This window comes from Styela clava, chromosome 14 (assembly GCF_964204865.1).
Source record: "Styela clava chromosome 14, kaStyClav1.hap1.2, whole genome shotgun sequence".
In the NCBI taxonomy this organism is placed as follows: domain Eukaryota; kingdom Metazoa; phylum Chordata; class Ascidiacea; order Stolidobranchia; family Styelidae; genus Styela; species Styela clava.
The window spans coordinates 1,841,327-1,861,890 of record NC_135263.1 but is presented as its reverse complement, the minus strand read 5'-3'; the positions used below and the strand labels follow the sequence as shown (position 1 = coordinate 1,861,890).

Below are 20,564 nucleotides of genomic sequence, written 5' to 3'. Positions count from 1 at the left end.
AATGTGAGAGTCTACTGGTAATCTAGTTGAATCGTAATTCAACCTATTCAATCCTATCCAACCCAAAATCCTGCTCCAAAATGTTATACAACAGAGGTGCAAGTTTCATCAAAACCTTATAAGAAAACCCTTCGAAATAAGTATTATTTTTTATATGTTCTTATGGCTACCAAGAAGACCCGCTCTTCTACAAAACATTTGCATCTAAAGATCATACTTTTAACACCACTCTCTTACGTTTACACGCGCATTTGATAAACACCTACAGATACGGCGAATCAGTTCCTTCTCCCTCCTCTCCGCTCATATTTCATATCATTGTTACGTTCAACACTCGTGTCTCTCTTGTTTCCTATTTATAATCACCTCGCCATCCTATTTTCTCTGATTCACAGGTCCGAGGACAGACTTTGATAATAGTAACTGTTACTGGGGCCCGTTGATAGTTATCAATATGAGTAAATTCCCCATATTTAAATTCTAGAGCTACTAATTTACATCAAGGCTAGTAGGCAGCAGTTCACTGACTTGTATCATTGGCAAGACATCTTCGGCAAGAACGCGAAACCGTGGTCGCGCATTTGCTGTTAATCGTACAACTGTTCAAGTCAAGTTTATTTTTTCCAATAATCAAAATAATCGTATACAATATTAGAAGAAGAGAGCAACGCTCAAATATATGGACACGTGGACCAGAGCAAAGCAGCTCTTACTTTTGATGTTACCGGTACCGTACCCTCAAAAACCTCCGAGTTTCCAGTCGCAAGAATTTTCACAGTCAGCCGTCACGCTTGGTGGATTAAAAACCGTGTTCCCATAATTAAAATGTAATACAGAGCAATTTTGGATGAAATATTAGATCTCATAGGATTCATAGAAAATTTAGGAAAAAATAAAAGTAATAGCTTTCTGAAATAAAATCAATTTTTAACCACTGAAAATTTCAAAGCAATTGGTCCAGTATTCGAAGAGAAAAGTGATTTTATCATAACGAAGAAGAATATCAACAAGAACAACAACATAATATCAAGACGATCCATAGGTCCACTCACGTGTCCAATAATCATACAAATTTACCGGGGAAGGGAAGTCGCGGGGAACCGAAGCTGGTTATCGAGCAGCGACACCCAAGGTTATCATATCTAATTAAAATATCGGGAATTTTGTTGACGGGACTACCGTCATTGTCGGTGAGTTCCGCACGGTTTTGCCGAATTTAACAGTATAATTAAATACATTAGTAGAAATTGTGTTCAAGCGTAAATACTAATAAATAGCAATCAAACCACAGATGAACGAAACGAGGATTCCCCGATTCAAACGGATCAATCGACGCAAAAGTGGCTCAGTCCCAACCTTTCTACCCTGGCGGTCCGGTAAAATAAATAAAATGTACTCGCGGACCGGCAAAAATTGAAACGAGTGGAACAGAAAATATTAACATATTTTTGGGTAATGTCGGACAATCACTATGCTTTTAGTAAAAAAAAAGTAACACTTAAAAACATTTCACACGAGGAAAAACTATCAAATAATGTGCCGGCCAAAAATTGAAATGGGTTGAACATGAAATAATAACATATATTTGCGTAATGAAATGCAGTGCTGGGCACACATTATGCGTAAGAATGGCACGTATATAACATCTCGCATAAAAAACATTCACAACACAATTCCAATGAATGATTGCGAACGAGTCATCAAAAAGAAAAAAGTTTTGCAACACGTTGCTCTGCAGCGGCTCACAGTCAATTTATTTGCTTTGTTTTAATTAAAGCTAGAAGTAACTGGTTGAAAATTCCGACAACGGTTCCATTGCTCGATTACTTATCGATGGGTATTCGTTATCAAGAGAGCTCAAAAAGGATAAAGTTGTTGCCAACTTAGCACCAGGCTCGAAATCTTGCTGTGCATCACCCGGCTCAACCCTAGTTTGAGAATCACTGATCTAGATCCTAATAATACCGGTATTACTTTTAAGTAAAAAAAAAAACTATTTGCTACCGAAATATTATAATCCAAGAATAAACCTCACCAGAATTTTGCTTCCACTTTAATAGCATTTGCATTTTTTGCTCTCCAACCGATTCTCCATGGTCTGCTGTAATGTCAGAAATCTCGTGTTCATCCAAACACAGCCCAGCGCGGGAACGAGCGAATTTTTTGAAGTTGACGATTTTAGGAAAAGCTTGGGCGATCTCTTCTTGAAACACGTCTTCGAGGCGTTCTGAAATCGAAGATTTAAGTAAATATTATTTTTATAAATTTTCCTGTTTTATTGTTACATTTATTTAGATTAGTGTCGTTATAACTCCAATTTTGAATTGTATTTTTCTCACGTGTGGACATTTAATACTTTTTTAGAGGTGAAGGGCATAAATATTCTTTTAGTATTAACAATTGGATTGAAGTATAAATGTTGTCACAAAAATTGGCCAATTTCAACAAGAATTAATGTAAAAGTAAAATAAACGTGTGAAAAATAATGTAAAATATTCCATATTTAGTAGTCATTATACCTGATGGATATTTTCTTGCCATGTTAGTTTCCCGTGAAGGTAGTTTTTGCCTTTTAGTACAGTTATATTTAATAAGTAAATTTCCTGGCCTGGATAGTAGATTAGAAATATGTAAGATATCATTAAATGTCTAAGTTGGGTGATGTAGAAAACTTCAAAATTCCATTTGCGTTGGATGGCAGTATAAATAAGCAGCACGTCTCACGCACCATAAGGAAAGTTAATTTAATATAGAGTCATGATAACCATTCATTTAGTTGAATTCTAGAAGTATGTGTACTAATATGGTGGTAACTAACTAATTTTGTTCGTCTATTTTATATCAAGTTATGTAAATGGACTGAAACCTATGGGCAGGGAAAATATTCACTTTGCTAACACAGACAGTCCCGAACTCGTAATAGATCTAAAATAAGGAAAATTGGAATGAAATTATGGCCCAACCCTAACCTGGTACACACACTACGGGAGTACCGACAATCGTGGCGCTAACAATACAAACGTAAATTGATATCTTGCAACTTGTGATCATTATGCAGAGCTCAAAATGAATGGAAATCGCCATATCGCTGGTCAAATTTCGCCACCGCCATCAGGTCTGTTTTGCGGGGAAAATACGGATTATCATATTGATTTCCATACTCACAACACAGATTCAATACAATATAAGTAAATTAAAATAGTTGCCAAATGCAACAGATACACGACTAAGGGTAGGGAATAGTTAACCGGCAACGAACCCTGAATATTCAGCATACACCATAAGTACAAAGAGTTAACCGCCAACAAATGAGTAAAAAGGACCTAAATATACGATAGCGATATACGAAAGCACCTTTTTAACTAATATTCCATTCTCGTAACGAGCTTGAATTCCCAAAAATAAGTTAGCTAACAGATTTGGGTTTTTAAGTATACATATGGGAAAAATACAGTAAGTTCTTCATTTTATACAAAAGTATTGTTCCAAGTAGTGGTCGAAGGTTGTCGGCTCCGCGGGCCAAAAAATTATTTTTGCATTGTTCGCGGGCCACAATAGTACTAAAAATAGATAAACAGGGCAATACAATACAAACACTTTTATTGTGCAAACATATTGATCAGTATTTGTCATTTATTAAGCTAACCCATGCAAAAAATGCTTTCGCAAATGTACTTGCTTCCGAAAATCGATAAATTTTCAATGCAAAATCTTAACCTTGGAAAATGCTCATTGCTCACAAGATTCTAAAATGCCGTTTAAAATTCAATTGTTTTTTTTGCCGACACAACTTGCAGACATATCAAGAAAGAATTGTGGTATTTTCCCTCCACATCTAGTTAAAAATTTGTTTGAATTCGTCAGGTTTCATTCTCAAACTCATTTTTACAAAATAACTTGCAAATAACTACAGATTGATTGATTACACAATGTGAGGTACAGAAGGGTAATTAATAAACTTTTTGATATATAGGCAACATTTTTTTGTAGTACTATTTAGGCTGGTTGCAAAAAACATCAGGCATGAGTTATATTGTTAGGCCATAACATTAATATTTAGTTATCAAGCATAGCCAACCTAGGCTAATAGAATCCGCATTCGATTTTAAGTTTTCTATAATGCCAAATTGTTAGCATATATTCCCGACCAAAACGATATAAAGCCAAAGAAGATTTTAGACTGCCAAGCCCATCATTCAACTTCGTTAGTTGCCTCAGCTAGCCATAACACTAGTCAATTTAGTGACAATATTGTTGTAACAATATGTCAAAAGATTTTTCTGGGTAATTTTATGACGAAACAATACAAAAATGATTACTCTCCGAATGCGATGCGGGCCCCATGTGGCCCGCGGTCCTGGGTTTGGACCACCATGAACTACGGTAATGGGAGAGCCACAGTACAATTTTCAACGCGATAAACTAGACAATCAGCGAATAAGTTCTACATGGTTTTAAATGAATATAAAGTAAAAAACAAGATCGACGTCATAGCATAAAGACCCAATACGAATGACTAACGCTTAAAAATGTAATGTCGACTGATCTCCATAGTAGCGGGATATTTATAAAAAACTCAAAAGTGAACGAAACTAAAATTGAAAAATAAATAGGAGTTTTGCCAAATTTGCTAATGGATAAAACTTTTTTCAAAACGTCCCCGTATTGTGATTGAAATTTTTACATAAATATAATATACCATATGCTGTTATACATTATATAACTTAATTATTGAAATTATCAACATGTTTTATCTTTTGCCTACATAGAATAACTGGCATTAGAAACGGTAAATTGAAATTTTCGGTACATTACCTATACCTAGATGACGCGATTATTTACTTTTGATTACGGTTTTGGTGAAAAAAAACATAGTATTGCCTATATAGAATCTTAGCGTCAATTTCTCGTTTATTTGCAATGATATTTTGACTATAGTTTCTGATTTTGAATAAAATAGCTTTAATTGATAACCGTGTGGCCTTATTTAACTCTGGTTTAACCAGCTAATGAAGAATTATTTATCAAACTAAGCAGTTTAAAGCAGTGAACGGAGTGTGAAAAACAGTTAAAAAATTTCACTCACCAAGCAAAAGAACATCGAACATGTTTGTTTCTGATATTACATCATTACATTACACATGTTCAGGCATAGTTTGCAGTGACTGCCGTATAGGGAAGCGTTTAATCCGAATAAAAAAAAAACTATCCCACCTTTTGTTTTCAATATCAAATTCTGACCTTAGAGATATAAAAATGTTAAATGTTTGTAAAATTGAAGTTGGACTATTTTCGGAACCATCAATTATACATAGTCGAAATGATAAAACTTTACCTATGAGACGGCATGCTATGCAATCGGCATTAGAAAACTTTTGCGAGTTTTTAGCGTTAAATGATTAGGTGTATCAACTAACCAACAGACTCTCTTCATTAGTGAATACTAATTTTACTCATTCTAACCTAGCGCAGATACTCTCGCAAATCGCGATATATAGTTATATTAGCAAGTACAAATTTCACTCAACCCAGTCAAGTACAAATTTTAATCAAAATTCACTCACAGTACATAATCAAATACAACCCATATACGGATTTCGCTCATCCTAATCTAATCTCTTTTTTTACATGTCTAGATAATTATTAAATACTAATTATAATCATACTAACTCTTACCACACACCTCAGTACATCATGGACGAATGTTGCCCTTCTGAATACAGCCAAAGCACAAATTTGACGCATCCTACCCACCCCAAAATCCCGCTCTAAGTGTTATTAAGTACAACCAAGATACAAGTTTCATCCGAACCAAACCCCTAAGCCAGGGGTCGGCAACCTTTTGTCGCTGGCGGGCCAAAATTAAGGTTGCAAGTCATTGGCGGGCCGCACATATTTTTAGAAAGTTAAAAACCGAACGGATGATACTTTTTATATAATAAAGATCAAGCTGTGATACATCTCTCTAATAGAATATAAATTTATTTCCTCATTGCATTGCATCCCGAAAAATTCCATTTGAATATTTTCGGCGTCATTGAACTCTTTGCATGCACGTAGCATCAACTTTTAAACTATAGCAGGGTGGTCCAAGATTGTCGACCTCGCGGGCCACACTATTATTTTTGTCTTGTTCGCGGGCCACAATAGTGCCAAGAATATGTGAACATTGCAATACAAATAAATACACTTTCATTGTCAAATACATTGATCATTATTTGACTTTTTTTAAAGCTAAAGCATGCAAAAACCACAAAAAAAATTTCACTAAAACGTGCAAAAATCTTAATATATCTACATTTAGTGTAAGATTTTAAACTTTTCATAACGAAGAAAGTATCAAAAAGAGAAACTGGCGTATTAAATTGTCACCGACACAACTTGCGGACATATCAAGCAAGCATTGTGGTATTTTCCCTCCCACACACAGTCAAAAATATGTTTGAATTGGTCAGCTCTATTTTTAAACTCATGTTGAAAAAATAAACTTGACTTAACAAAATAACTTACACCTAACTGCAGATTGATTGATTACCGAATTTTACCAAATTTGAGATACAGAAGGGTAATTACTCAATTTTCTGACATATAGGCAGCATTTTATGTAATAATGTTTAGGCTGGTTACAAAAAACCACCCGGTAGGAATTGTATTGTTCGGCCATAACATTAGTATTTAGTTATCAGGCATATCCAACCTAGATTAATAGATTCCTCATTCGATTTTTACTTTTCTATGAAGCCTATTTTGTTAGCACATATTCCCGACCAAAAAGATGAAGAGCCAGATAAATATTTAGACTGCCTGCACGTCACTGAACTTTGCTAGTTGCCTCAACTAGACAAAACACTAGTCAATTCAGTGGGATTAGTGATGAACAATATGTCAAAAGATTTTTCTGGTTATTTTTATCACGAAACAACTCCAAATGCGACTTTTTGTTTACCCTCGCGCAAATGCGACACGGGCCACAGATAATGAAGCGGCGGGCCACGTATGGCCCGCGGGCCTGGGTTTGGACCAACCTGAACTATAGGTTCATTAAACGAGTACTTGTGAATTATATACGTGTAAGGTTATAGTATAATTTAGTCTACATGTGTCTCACAATAAATTCTGTTACGTAAAAAATTTAATTGTCAAACTGCTGGTCTGTTTCTATAATTCAGTGAAGCGTCACGGGCCGGATTATATTACTCCGCGGGCCGTAGGTTGCCGACACCTGCCCTAAGCAAACCCTTCGAAATAAGTAATATTTTTCATATGTTCTCACGGCTACCGAAAACACCCGCTTTTCTAATCCTTCATCAGAGCATTTGCTTCTAAATATCACATTTTTAACACCACTCTCCTACATTTACGCGCGCATTTGATAAACACCTACAAATACAACACATGAGTTCCTCCTGCCTCCTCTCCGCTCATATGGAAACGTCATAATTCATATCACTCTTTCCCCAGATATCGTAATTGTTACGTTTAACACTCGTGTCTCCCTTGTTTCCTATTTATAATCATCTGGACATCATATTTTTTTTCTTCAAGTCACGTGTACGACGTGCTGGATAGACACCAATTATCATTTACCGCAACCCATTCCTACATAGTTGCTTCAATGGATTATATTTAATAACTGAAGATTCTGTTTAACTGTGAATTTAATTGGATTAAACTATCATTTCAAACAAAAACATCAGAGCTTAATATTGCTGGTGTGTCTTAGACATCAAGACAGGTTTGGAGGCGCGTATAAAAACATTTGGGTCATAGACATATGCGGGACTATTGAACTAAGTTGGACTTTGGTTACCACAATAGTAACGAATAAAATGAATCTTTTCAAACACACCTTAATAACATCCCTCCAGAAATACAGCACAGATTTGGCGTATCACCGCCTATAAACAGCCGAGTTTGATGGCAGCGCACCGCGCAAGCAAAAAGAGCATGCAGGAACAAAGGGAATTTGCCACGTATGCGACCTTTTAAACTACGATCCCATTGATAGGCGCACAGATTAATACCCGACTCAGCTGGATCATATTGGACGCGGTAGTGGACATAACAATTGTTTCAATTTTATGTTGTTGTTATTCTTCGTCATCATCATTATAAAATCGCTTTTCTCTTCGAATACTGGACCAATTGCTTTAAACTTTTCAGTGGTTAAAGTTTGATTTTTTTTTTCCAGACGGCTATTACTTTTATTTATTCCTAAATTTTATATGAATCCTATGAGATCTGATATTTCATTCAAAATTTCGCTGTTCTATTTACTCATGGGAACACTGTTTTGAAAGTTATTTCAAGCGGCTGCGTGATCAAGCCTGCAGGTACGGTACTGCTAAGTTACCGTACCACAGTGAAATTAACTTATTCCTTTCGCTAACTTACTATTGCAGTAATGTAGGTTTTCTAGCACATCTAGCCTACCGTATTTGTTAATTTTGATGAGAGCAAATTGAATTGAGTTTTTATATGCCAGAGAAGAACCGTTCCACGATCGAATAGCAGGCCTACATACAGCAACAGGTACTGGTGAGGTACCGTATCGCAGTGAATTACGGTACGCTCTGATCTTTTCGTTACAGTTCTGATGTAAACGACATAAATTTTGTAGCTCACGTTATTTTTTTTAATTAAGAGGAGGAAATGAATTGAGTTCTTACTTATATGACAAGGAAGAACCGTTCCGCGACCGAATATCAGGTACCGGTAAGTTACCGTACCGCATATGGTTATCGGGGAAATGATATTTTATTTTGTCCTGGTACCGTAATGGAGAAGTGACTTGAATCACTTGGTATTTCAATTCACGTTGAAATTAGATGGAGAAGAATAGATCATTACCACAGGACATGGAAGAGCTATGACAGTACCGTTATTTGTACTCCGATTCAGGTGCTGTTAAGTTAAAGCATATGATTTTGGGACGTTTTTATGGGATAATGTTTGACTGCGGTACCTGATCCGGTAATACAGAAGTGACTCAGATCATGTCATTTCAATTGATGTTTGAACACAATTAAGAAGAATGGATCATTGTCACAGAACTTTAAAAGTTATGACAGTTCCTGTACCGTCACGGTACCCCGATACAGTTACTGTTAAGTTACCGCATATATATGAGTTTTGGGGGAATTGGTCTGCGTGTCCATATATTTGAGCATTGTTCTCTTGTTGTTATCGATGGTGGTCGATCATATTGTAAAATTGTGAGAAAAAAAAATTACCCATATATATAATCGATGCTGAATTGATTGTTTTGACTATATTTTCAGTTTTATCTCTTACTTTCTTGGAGAAAGGCAAGGAAGAGAAATGCGCTCATTATTCAACAGTACGATAACTCGTGTAATGAATTCGGTAGGCGATGATGAACTGGAAAGATCGTTCCTTCTAAATAAAAGTCGCTCTCTACATAGTAGTAGATAGCGTGGAGAGGCATCTTATAAAAACTTAATTTCGATTCCTGGCTCTGGTTTTCATAAAATATAACTATGGACTTTCGAATTGTGTCCTCAACTCTGAGATGATTCTCCAATAACAACAAAAAATTCAGGTTCCATCTACGCAATAGTGTAACTATCAAATGTGTAGATCAGGGGTCGGCAACCTACGGACCAGATCCGGCCCGCGACGCTTCACTGAATTACAGCGACAAAACTGTGGTTTTTAATATGAATTAATTTTATAATCCACGCTTAAGGAAGGAGTTGATTATATTTTTAACGTAACAGAATTTATTGTGTGACATGTGTAGATCAAATTATAATCTAACAAATCAAATGAACAGCTACTCGTTTAACGAGCCTACGATTTAATTATACTTAGGCGAATGGCAACACGCAGAAAAGTTGATGCTCAGTGAAGAGTTCAATGGCGCAGAAATATTCAAATGGAGCTTCTTGAGATGCAATGCAATAAGTAAATAAAATTCAAATTCTATTCCAGAGATTTATCGCTGCTTGATTTTCATAAAAAGTATCCTCTTGAAGGCAATCTCCATCTAATTTTGACAAATCATGCGAAAAAACTCACATCGATGTTTGGAACTACATATGCGTGCGAATTATTTTCGAAAATGAACATTACAAAGAACAATCGGAGAACTCGAATTAGTGATGCCCATTTATAACATGTTCTCTTTTTGGCTTTATCCGGTTTGCCGCCTGATTTTGAAAAGCTATCAATTTTTGGCCCACGTGCGACAAAAGGTTGCCGGCCTCTGGACTATAGGTATTTGAATATATCCGCATGATGTCACCAGTGAATCAGTTTGGGTTATTGCATGAATGACGTAGCAGCATCCGAACAAACATTCCACTTGAGTTGCGCAGATATAAGAGGTCACCAAGGTTCAGTTTTGGTAAAGTCTAGCAAGGCGTGGATATGAGTTCTAAAATCTACAGTTCTTGAAGAAAAGTCAGTGAATAATAATGGAGTGTAGCAGGTTTAATTAAGGCTGTTGATTGCTCGTTAACTAAATATTCTTAGTTTATTAGTTGCTGAAAAATTATCACTCTTAAGCGAAAAAGAATTGGGTATTTTTCTGTTATCGCCCACCGCTTATTTTCTGATATATTTTGGTTTATTTTAGGTTAAGTTAAGTATAACGAAGGAAGTTGGATAAATAAAATCGGAAACTTATTGTGTTTGTTTCAGGTTAAATTAACAATAACGAAGGAAATTAGGAATAAGTAACCCGAACTCAATTCAAAATAAACAGAATTGAATAAAAAAGAAACAGAAACTTATTGGTGAGCCAATAACCGGATACTAACGAGAAATCCATTCAATTTGAATATTTTCAACATCAGAACTAAATATTATTTCTGTTATAAAATACTATTTGTAGGTCGTTTCATATTTGCAAATAGGTGAGATTTACCTAGATTATCATCCGGCTTGTTCATTCTAATCTAACCTCAACAGAATTAAAAATGGATGAACGACAGTAGTGGGACAATGCTTGAATCGTCACAAAAATTGTATCAAATTAGATTATATGTAACATCAAAGATTATGGATAATTAAGTTAATATTTGTAGGTCATTTTATGTTTGCAACTAGCACGCTCATTGTTTGAGATCGACTTTGAGTATCAACCTTTTTGTTGTAACTTGACCTAAACCAGGGGTGGCCAACATTTCACATACCATGCGCCACGTTTTAAACATAATGTTTCAGATGCGCCGTAAATATCTTGTATTCCCACGCCTAATGTCCGCTTCTTGTTGAAATTATATAAATTTATAATACACACACATATATACACACGTATATGTAGTTTTTACAATTTACAACTTCACATGAATAGAAATTAAGCAAGGAGGTATAATAAATAAAACTGATCAATTTTATTTAAGTACCGCCTTTGTGAGACTTTTGCTGCTGTTTTACTTTCGCCAGTTTTTTTATTCTTGGAGTTCTATTTTTGAAAGAGTTTTTTCACAAACGGTTTTCTTGACGGACCTGCAATAAATAACAACTCATTTTCCCATTGTTCATTAAATTCACGCTTACTATCAGTTTCCGCCTTTCTCTTGTTCATTTTCTTTCGCACTGTGTTGGGTAACAAAATATATAAAAGCAAAGCCTAACTCTTTGAACTCTGACGGCTCTGAGCGAAGTTACTCGCTCACCCTGAAGGTTCGCAGCGCCGTATTGGTAGAACAATAAAATAAGTCCAAATACTGGCTATTTGGCACGCTTATACTTTTTTACCGATTATAGGTAGCACGTTGTGTGACATTTCAATCGAAAGGAAATTTTATCGTGCATTCAGAATGTATTTTCCATTTCGAAATACATTTTGTCAAAATTAATAAAACTGACCCTAATCTAACAGTGATTTTTCTGCATGTATGTGAGTTTTGGCTTAAAATTTTGTTACTTTGGTACAAAATATACTGCCAATATTAAAGAGTTTTTTATAAGCTTTTTGTTGATATTCGAATTACTATTGTGGCTGCCATATAACCAATTTTATATTTAATTGTGTCGGGTGAACAACTTCGATAAGCGGTCATGACGCACTGATTACGCAGCTACGCAAAAGCCGATCACGTGACTACCGTCTTGAAGATGTTGATAAGTACGTTCGAAACGTATTGCGTGGCAAAATGCGCAAGATAACTTTCACGACGACGTTCTCAGAGGGACATCGGTCGCCGAGTTTCGATATGATATTAACCCTGTATGGATTGAAGTACCGACGTCGAGTAATGCGTGCAGTAATAGCGAAGTGAAGGGAAGTTAATATCGTCATATAAAATTTCACGTGGAAAATGTTTTATTCGCCCATCAGTATTTGTTCAAATATCAACCAAAATAAGTACTTGCCTGCTCTGCAGATCAAAATATCTGATTGTACGAATGTTAGGCGAAGCAAGTGGATGGATCAATATCTGAGAGAACTAATAATGCAGAAAGAGCAACTCTTATTCCAACAAGATCATATGCGTCGCCAGAACTAGATACCTTACCGCAAAACGCCAGTTCTAATAATAGTTGCGTCGTATGCAGCAAAATTTACATTATTGCCAAAAACCAATCCAGCTGCTAAAGACAAAGCGTTGGTGAAACGATGCGAGACAGTATATAAGTACAAATACTGTAATGAGTACCTATGTATAGGTAACGAAACCAACAACCATGGGTTATAACTGGCACAACAAAGTGCAATATTGGATTTAGAATGTGTCTTTTATCTGCATAATATTTTCATGTTCTTCATTGTTCCGGGCACAAAAAAGTGCAATATTCAATTTAAATTTTTTAGCAAGCAGTCTTTTATGTAAATACATTTTTCATGGTTTTTATTGCAATCTTGTTCATATTGCGTATACGTAACCACAACTTAATGGGGCTTGAGCGGGCAGTCAAAGTCAAAGCGTAGTGCGAATTTTGAATGCGTAGCATCGGTTTAATTAATTACTTCATGCGGTCATTTGAATAATAACATCTCGACGTAACGTTATTGCGGATATCGTCACGTTTAGTTGCATTTACGTAATATACGTAAAGTTGTGCGTGACGAGACGTAGCCTCCCTTCAATGAGAACATCATTTTGACGCAGTGTCGCTGTTAAATCTACAGATAATCTAATATATTTGACCATAAAATTTGAATGGCTCATCGTAAAATCGTTTTGGATACGTATATAGAAAAGCTATTCAAATTCTCCACATATAATGCCGATTGAATATGTGGCTATTTAGGCAAGAAGTCGAAATTTTTCATATTAAATATTTGTTATCATACAATAATTTCATACGCACTTTCAAATTGCCAATTTTACTGAAACATCGTATATTAGAGCACCGATATTTACAATATAATTAGTCCCAATAACAAGCTTTCATGCAATCTTATTTAAATACTCATTGTGGTTCTTGAGATACGAGATCATAAAGTTGATTCCTCCCGACACGAAAAACAAGCCGGTAAACCGGCTTGCCGGGGCACAGAGCGTACTCAAACAAGCCGGTAAACCGGCTTGCCGGGTTCAAGCGGTTAAGTCTTGAAAAGTACACAACTGCAAGTGTTTACAAACAAAAATCAACCTTTAATACACGCCTTTACACACACAAGAAGAAACTTTACCAATTAAGTTTACAGAAAACCACTCATTTAGAGAATTACCGAATCACTGAATTAAACACTCTCTAATATAATAATGCTCTAATATACGATGTTTCAGTAAAATTGGCAATTTGAAAGTGCGTATGAAATTATTGTATGATAACAAATATTTAATATGAAAAATTTCGACTTCTTGCCTAAATAGCCACATATTCAATCGGCATTATATGTGGAGAATTTGAATAGCTTTTCTATATACGTATCCAAAACGATTTTACGATGAGCCATTCAAATTTTATGGTCAAATATATTAGATTATCTGTAGATTTAACAGCGACACTGCGTCAAAATGATGTTCTCATTGAAGGGAGGCTACGTCTCATCACGCACAACTTTACGTATATTACGCAAATGCAACTAAACGTGACGATATCCGCAATAACGTTACGTCGAGATGTTATTATTTAAATGACCGCATGAAGTAATTAATTAACCCGATGCTACGCATTCAAAATTCGCACTACGCTTTGACTTTGACTGCCCGCTCAAGCCCCATTAAGTTGTGGTTACGTATACGCAATATGAACAAGATTGCAATAAAAACCATGAAAAATGTATGTACATAAAAGACTGCTTGCTAAAAAATTTAAATTGAATATTGCACTTTGTTGTGCCCGGAACAATGAAGAACATGAAAATATTATGCAGATAAAAGACACATTCTAAATCCAATATTGCACTTTGTTGTGCCAGTTATAACCCATGGTTGTTGGTTTCGTTACCTATACATAGGTACTCATTACAGTATTTGTACTTATATACTGTCTCGCATCGTTTCACCAACGCTTTGTCTTTAGCAGCTGGATTGGTTTTTTGGCAATAATGTAAATTTTGCTGCATACGACGCAACTATTATTAGAACTGGCGTTTTGCGGTAAGGTATCTAGTTCTGGCGACGCATATGATCTTGTTGGAATAAGAGTTGCTCTTTCTGCATTATTAGTTCTCTCAGATATTGATCCATCCACTTGCTTCGCCTAACATTCGTACAATCAGATATTTTGATCTGCAGAGCAGGCAAGTACTTATTTTGGTTGATATTTGAACAAATACTGATGGGCGAATAAAACATTTTCCACGTGAAATTTTATGACGATATTAACTTCCCTTCACTTCGCTATTACTGCACGCATTACTCGACGTCGGTACTTCAATCCATACAGGGTTAATATCATATCGAAACTCGGCGACCGATGTCCCGCTGAGAACGTCGTCGTGAAAGTTATCTTGCGCATTTTGCCACGCAATACGTTTCGAACGTACTTATCAACATCTTCAAGACGGTAGTCACGTGATCGGCTTTTGCGTAGCTGCGTAATCAGTGCGTCATGACCGCTTATCGAAGTTGTTCACCCGACACAATTAAATATAAAATTGGTTATATGGCAGCCACAATAGTAATTCGAATATCAACAAAAAGCTTATAAAAAACTCTTTAATATTGGCAGTATATTTTGTACCAACGTAACAAAATTTCAAGCCAAAACTCACATACATGCAGAAAAATCACTGTTAGATTAGGGTCAATTTTATTAATTTTGACAAAATGTATTTCGAAATGGAAAATACATTCTGAATGCACGATAAAATTTCCTTTCGATTGAAATGTCACACAACGTGCTACCTATAATTGGTAAAAAATTATAAGCGTGCCAAATAGCCAGTATTTGGACTTATTTTATTGTTCTACCAATACGGCGCTGCGAACCTTCAGGGTGAGCGAGTAACTTCGCTCAGAGCCGTCAGAGTTCAAAGAGTTAAGCTTTGCTTTTATATATTTTGTTACCCAACACAGTGCGAAAGAAAATGAACAAGAGAAAGGCGGAAACTGATAGTAAGCGTGAATTTAATGAACAATGGGAAAATGAGTTGTTATTTATTGCAGGTCCGTCAAGAAAACCGTTGTGCATTGTTTGTGAAAAAACTCTTTCAAAAATAGAACTCCAAGAATAAAAAAACTGGCGAGAGTAAAACAGCAGCAAAACTCTCATAAAGGCGGTACTTAAATAAAATTGATCAGTTTTATTTATTATACTTCCTTGCTTAATTTCTATTCATGTGAAGTTGTAAATTGTAAAAACTACATATACGTGTGTATATATGTGTGTGTATTATAAATTTATATAATTTCAACAAGAAGCGGACATTAGGCGTGGGAATACAAGATATTTACGGCGCATCTGAAACATTATGTTTAAAACGTGGCGCATGGTATGTGAAAGGTTGGCCACCCCTGAGTTAACTCAACGAAAATTCTCGTATCCACGCAAAAATTCGAGCAATTTACGATAAACAGATTACCATTGATTACGAAACAGGGAATCATTGTGACGCCATGCTTCAAATAAAAACTACAGCCTTCCTGAAAGTAGGAGAAAAACGCATTCTGTCTTATGAGCATTACGCAATAAAGCTGTTTTTAACAACGAAGAGAAAAAGGTACGATTAAGAAGTAAAGTTAGGCGTAATATTGTGACAACAGGCCTTTAGTATCAATATTTGAACTTCATTTATTTTCCTGTTAAAGATGCAATGCGCCACCTCCAATCATGCAATGCGCCACGTTTGGCGCATGCGCCATAGGTTGGCCACCCTGGATTAGAGTATAACTTGAATTCTCCTTCAAACAAAATGGCGGCTGAGAACTACGAGAACGAATCAACTTGTACAAACATGGCTGAAATCTGTACAGGTCCTGTTATGAATTAGCATTGTTACGTCACCGTAAACTTGTCGATAACTGGCCATGGTCATGGTAGAAAATAAGAAAGTTGATGTTCGGGGATGAGAGGTGGCGTCGAGAAATATTTACAATCTACTCCGACTTCACACATTCGCTTTGACTCAATAGCGACACCGCGTGTCCCATCACTAATTAATTAATACCTCGCTAATTATACGACATATTTCATCGAATCAATAAGCTTTTGGTCCGAGATATGATAAATGCGCATGCAAAATTTGGAGCAGATTTAACCTCGATTTCGTGAGATATCGCATGTATCCAACAGACAGACAAATACCTGTCAACATACTTACCGATCAAGATCGATGAGTAATAACTTGCCTGGTATCACGGCATAATTACCAGATCCGGTTTATTAGATTATATCAATGTCGGCGGAGTGTTCAGAGCATTCCATAATCAGCCTTTGTGTGGAAGAAGACATGTTTATCGTGGAGAGCAGCTGAGCAAGGTAACTGGTCCCAGACCTGTGGCGATCAAATTTCTCGATGTCAACAAACGTAACCTGCAGGAGGCCAAAGTTCTTCAGAGTCTGGCTTTTCATCCAAATATTGTTTCCATTATCCATTCCGACGTGTATGACGTGCATTCGTTCACTCAAAGAATGTTTATTGTAATGGAACTTTGTCACGAGGAAAATCTCACTGACTTCCTGAAAAATAGAGCGAAAATACGCGTCCAATTCGACGACAGCCTGGCCATATCGTTTGCGCAGCAATTGTTTTGCGGTTTGCAATTTATCCATCGAAACGGCGTCATCCACCGCGATCTGAAGCCTGATAACATCTTGATGTCGCTTGATAAAAATGCCCTTAAAATATCCGATTTCGGGCTGTCGAAAAAGCTCTGCAAAGGTCATTCCTTCACTGCCCAAAGTATCATGCGTGCTGGTACTGATGGCTACAGAGCTCCGGAAATCTATAACGACGATGTGATTTCAAAAAAATCCGATATATATTCGATGGGTCTCGTGATATACGCGGTATGGAGCAATGGCAAACATCCATTTGGTGAAGATCCAGATGGATGGAACATGAACATCAAGAAGAACCAAAATCGTGATCTCAGCCATCTGCTGCTCAGCGACAAAACCAGAGCAATTAATTTGCTTGAGAAGATGTTGCAGTTTAGGCCGAAAAATCGACCAACGGCTGACAATCTTCTGGTCCATGAAATATTTCGAAGATTGGTGAAAGGTGATTGAAGTTTTAAGAGTTTAGCAGAAATATGCATATGCAAATATACCCCTAACCCTAACCCCAAACCCAACCCTAACCCGACCCCTAATTAGATAGTTTGTCGCAATGTCGACCCCGACCCCTAATTAGATAGTTTGTCGCAATGTCGATTTTTAGTTGTTGAATTTTCGACAGTGCGACAAAAAAGGATTAGGGTTGTTATACAAATTAGATAGTTTGTCGCAATGTCGATTTTTCGGCTTCTTTTTCGGTAGCAATGTCGATTTTTCTTGTCTAAAAATTTCACAAATTTTCGTATAACTTTTGAACAACTTAAGATATCGACAAGTTGCTTTCACATATGGTAAGTATCATACCATAGCGTTGACTGATTAAATTTCACATTTTCCTGATTCATAGTTATTGAGATTTCATTCTTCGAATGTTTCAAAATTAGTCCCGATTTTTTACGCGCAACCCATATTTCAGCAAGTCGCACTGTCGGAAATTCCGTCCAAGCATATCGCAATGTCGATTTTTGGGCTTTCAAATGGTCGCACTCTCGAAAATTCGGGGATGAATCGTCGAAAACTTACCTGGTTGAAATTTCGACATTGCGACTTCGGAATTATCGACATTGCGACAATGCAAATTTGATAGTTTGTCGCAATGTCGATTTTTAGTTGTTGAATTTTCGACAGTGCGACAAAAAAGGATTGGGGTTGTTATGATAATTAGATAGTTTGTCGCAATGTCGATTTTTCGGCTCCTTTTTCGGTAGCACTGTCGATTTTTCTTGTCTAAAAATTTCACATTTTTGCGTATAACTTCTGAACAACTTAAGATATCGACATGTGTAATATGCCAATGAATGCAGAATATTGCTGTTTTTGCATTTGCTAAAAAAAAGTTATTAGTAGAAAACCTCAAACCCTAACGCTATCGCAATAAACTCGGTCTTAAAAAGGCCATAACTTTTGAAAAAGGACTCCATCTGTGATCAAATTGCGGTCTATGGGTTCGTAAAAAGCCCCTCTTTTAGTAGATATCAAAATTTTTAAGATTGGGGTAAAGAAAACAAAATTCCTTTTCCGAAAGTCAAATATATTCACTTATGCGAAGTAAATTACATTACCTGACTTGCGAGTAGATTATGCAAAATGCTAACTTTTGATTTCGTTAAACTTGGCGCAACTGGCATCAAATTAAAGGTCTCATTAATACCAGCGCGGAAATAGTTGAGTTTTTGAAATTGGTTCAGTAGTTCAAAAGTTATAAGCAAAACAAAATTATTCGTTCAAAAATTCGAACCTCAATAACTTTTCGAATATTTGATGAAATTTAAAAGTAAAAAGGGTTTCGGGTTATTTACACCCATATCTTTCGAATAAACTAAGAATGAAATTTCTGAACATTGTAGAATTTTTTTTGCAATTTGGGGTCAAAGATCAAATGCTACATAAAAGTTGCTTTAACATATGATAAGTATCATACCATAGCGTTTACTGATTAATTTTCACTATTCCCTGATGCATAGTTAATGAAATATTATTCTTCGAATGTTTCCAAATTAGTCCCGATTTTTTACGCGCAACCCATATTTCAGCTAGTCGCACTGTCGAAAATTCAGTCTAAGCATGTCGCAATGTCGATTTTTGGGCTTTCAAATGGTCGCACTGTCAAAAAATCGGGCATGAATTGTCGAAATGTCGATTTTTCGGTTTTTAAATGTCGCAATGTCAAATTTTCGGGTTCATTTGAGATAGTTGAGTTTTTTTAAATTGGTCCGGTAGTTCGGAAGTTATAAGCAAAACATATAAAAGAGTAAGATTTTTTAACAAAGTCTTTGCAAGACAAGTTTAAAATAATAAAATTAAATATCAAACATGCAAATTGCAACAAGTAAACTCAATGATAATATTTAAAACGTAGTACTATAGGGAGGCGCACGCGCTCTATCACCATTTTCTTAATATTTCGAAGTGCCCAAATATGTGTCTACCGGTAACAATTTATTATTCGCTCAAACCGGATTCAGGACTCCGAAAAACATGAATCCGACAGTCAAAGACATTTATAACGCATCGCTAAAAACTTCAAGACCTGCAATGAACAATAACAATCTATCAAGTGTTTTAGCAGAATGTGAATGCAGAAATATAAAACAACACAATGAGGACCAGAATGTTGAAATGGAAACTGAATAGGCTATTCCAAATTCCATAAATTTTACATGTTGTTCAGTTGTTAGATGCAATATATTTTTATGTTTTTATCTACATGTGTCAAGCTTTGGTTTTAAAATTGATTTCACCTTTCACTTTCACACTTTGGGTACAATTTTTTGTTTTTTTTATATGATTTGTTTTGATGTGTTGTGTTCCTGTATGATTTGTTTTGCTGTGTTGTGTTCCTTATTCCTAGATCTTCATTTATTACTGTATTTTTTTTATTATCTATATTTTCAGTTTTTTTTTTCTTTTATTTCACACACTTTCTTACACTTACAAAACTTTTTCTGCGTTTTGCTTTGCGTGTGTAACATTTTTAATCAGGCTAACCCATTTTACCCTTTTTTGCAGTGCCTAAAAAAGTGAATAATAAAAAAAATTAGATTTATACAAAATGAATACCAATATGGAGCTTATGAAAAAACCTCAGGTATGACAAATTTAGATTTAAAAACAAAGATAACATTTGCGATTTAAACGCTAACGTTATTTTTTTTTTACAGAACATTCAGCATGATGATGATAATGATGCATCGTCGTCCAATATTTATATTCTATGTATGTCAAAATGCCCATGGTGGTATTTTGTCAAGAGAAATACTGAGAATAGTACTACTGACAGTATTGCGGTAAGTCTTATGTTTTGAATTTCAACTGCAATTTGCTAACGGTCTTTCCATATTTAAACTGTTGGTCAACAGCATTATGGACCGCATAATCACTCCGACCCAAAAATGCTCTCTTCCTAACAGAAGCATGTA

At 35.8% G+C, this 20,564-nt stretch overlaps 1 protein-coding gene across 1 annotated transcript; it reads left to right on the top strand.

Annotated features, from left to right (window-relative positions):
• The first annotated feature begins 17,010 nt into the window (after nt 1-17,010).
• On the top strand, nt 17,011-17,598 carry LOC120340415 (serine/threonine-protein kinase 17B-like). Its single transcript, XM_039408661.2, has one exon. The coding sequence runs from the start codon at nt 17,011-17,013 to the stop codon at nt 17,596-17,598; it is 588 nt and encodes a 195-aa protein (XP_039264595.1).
• The last annotated feature ends 2,966 nt before the right edge of the window (nt 17,599-20,564 follow it).

What these genes read in the sequence shown, in the direction of transcription:
- LOC120340415 (XM_039408661.2), top strand. Translation starts at nt 17,011, where the DNA reads ATGGAACTTTGTCACGAGGAAAATCTCACTGACTTCCTGAAAAATAGA.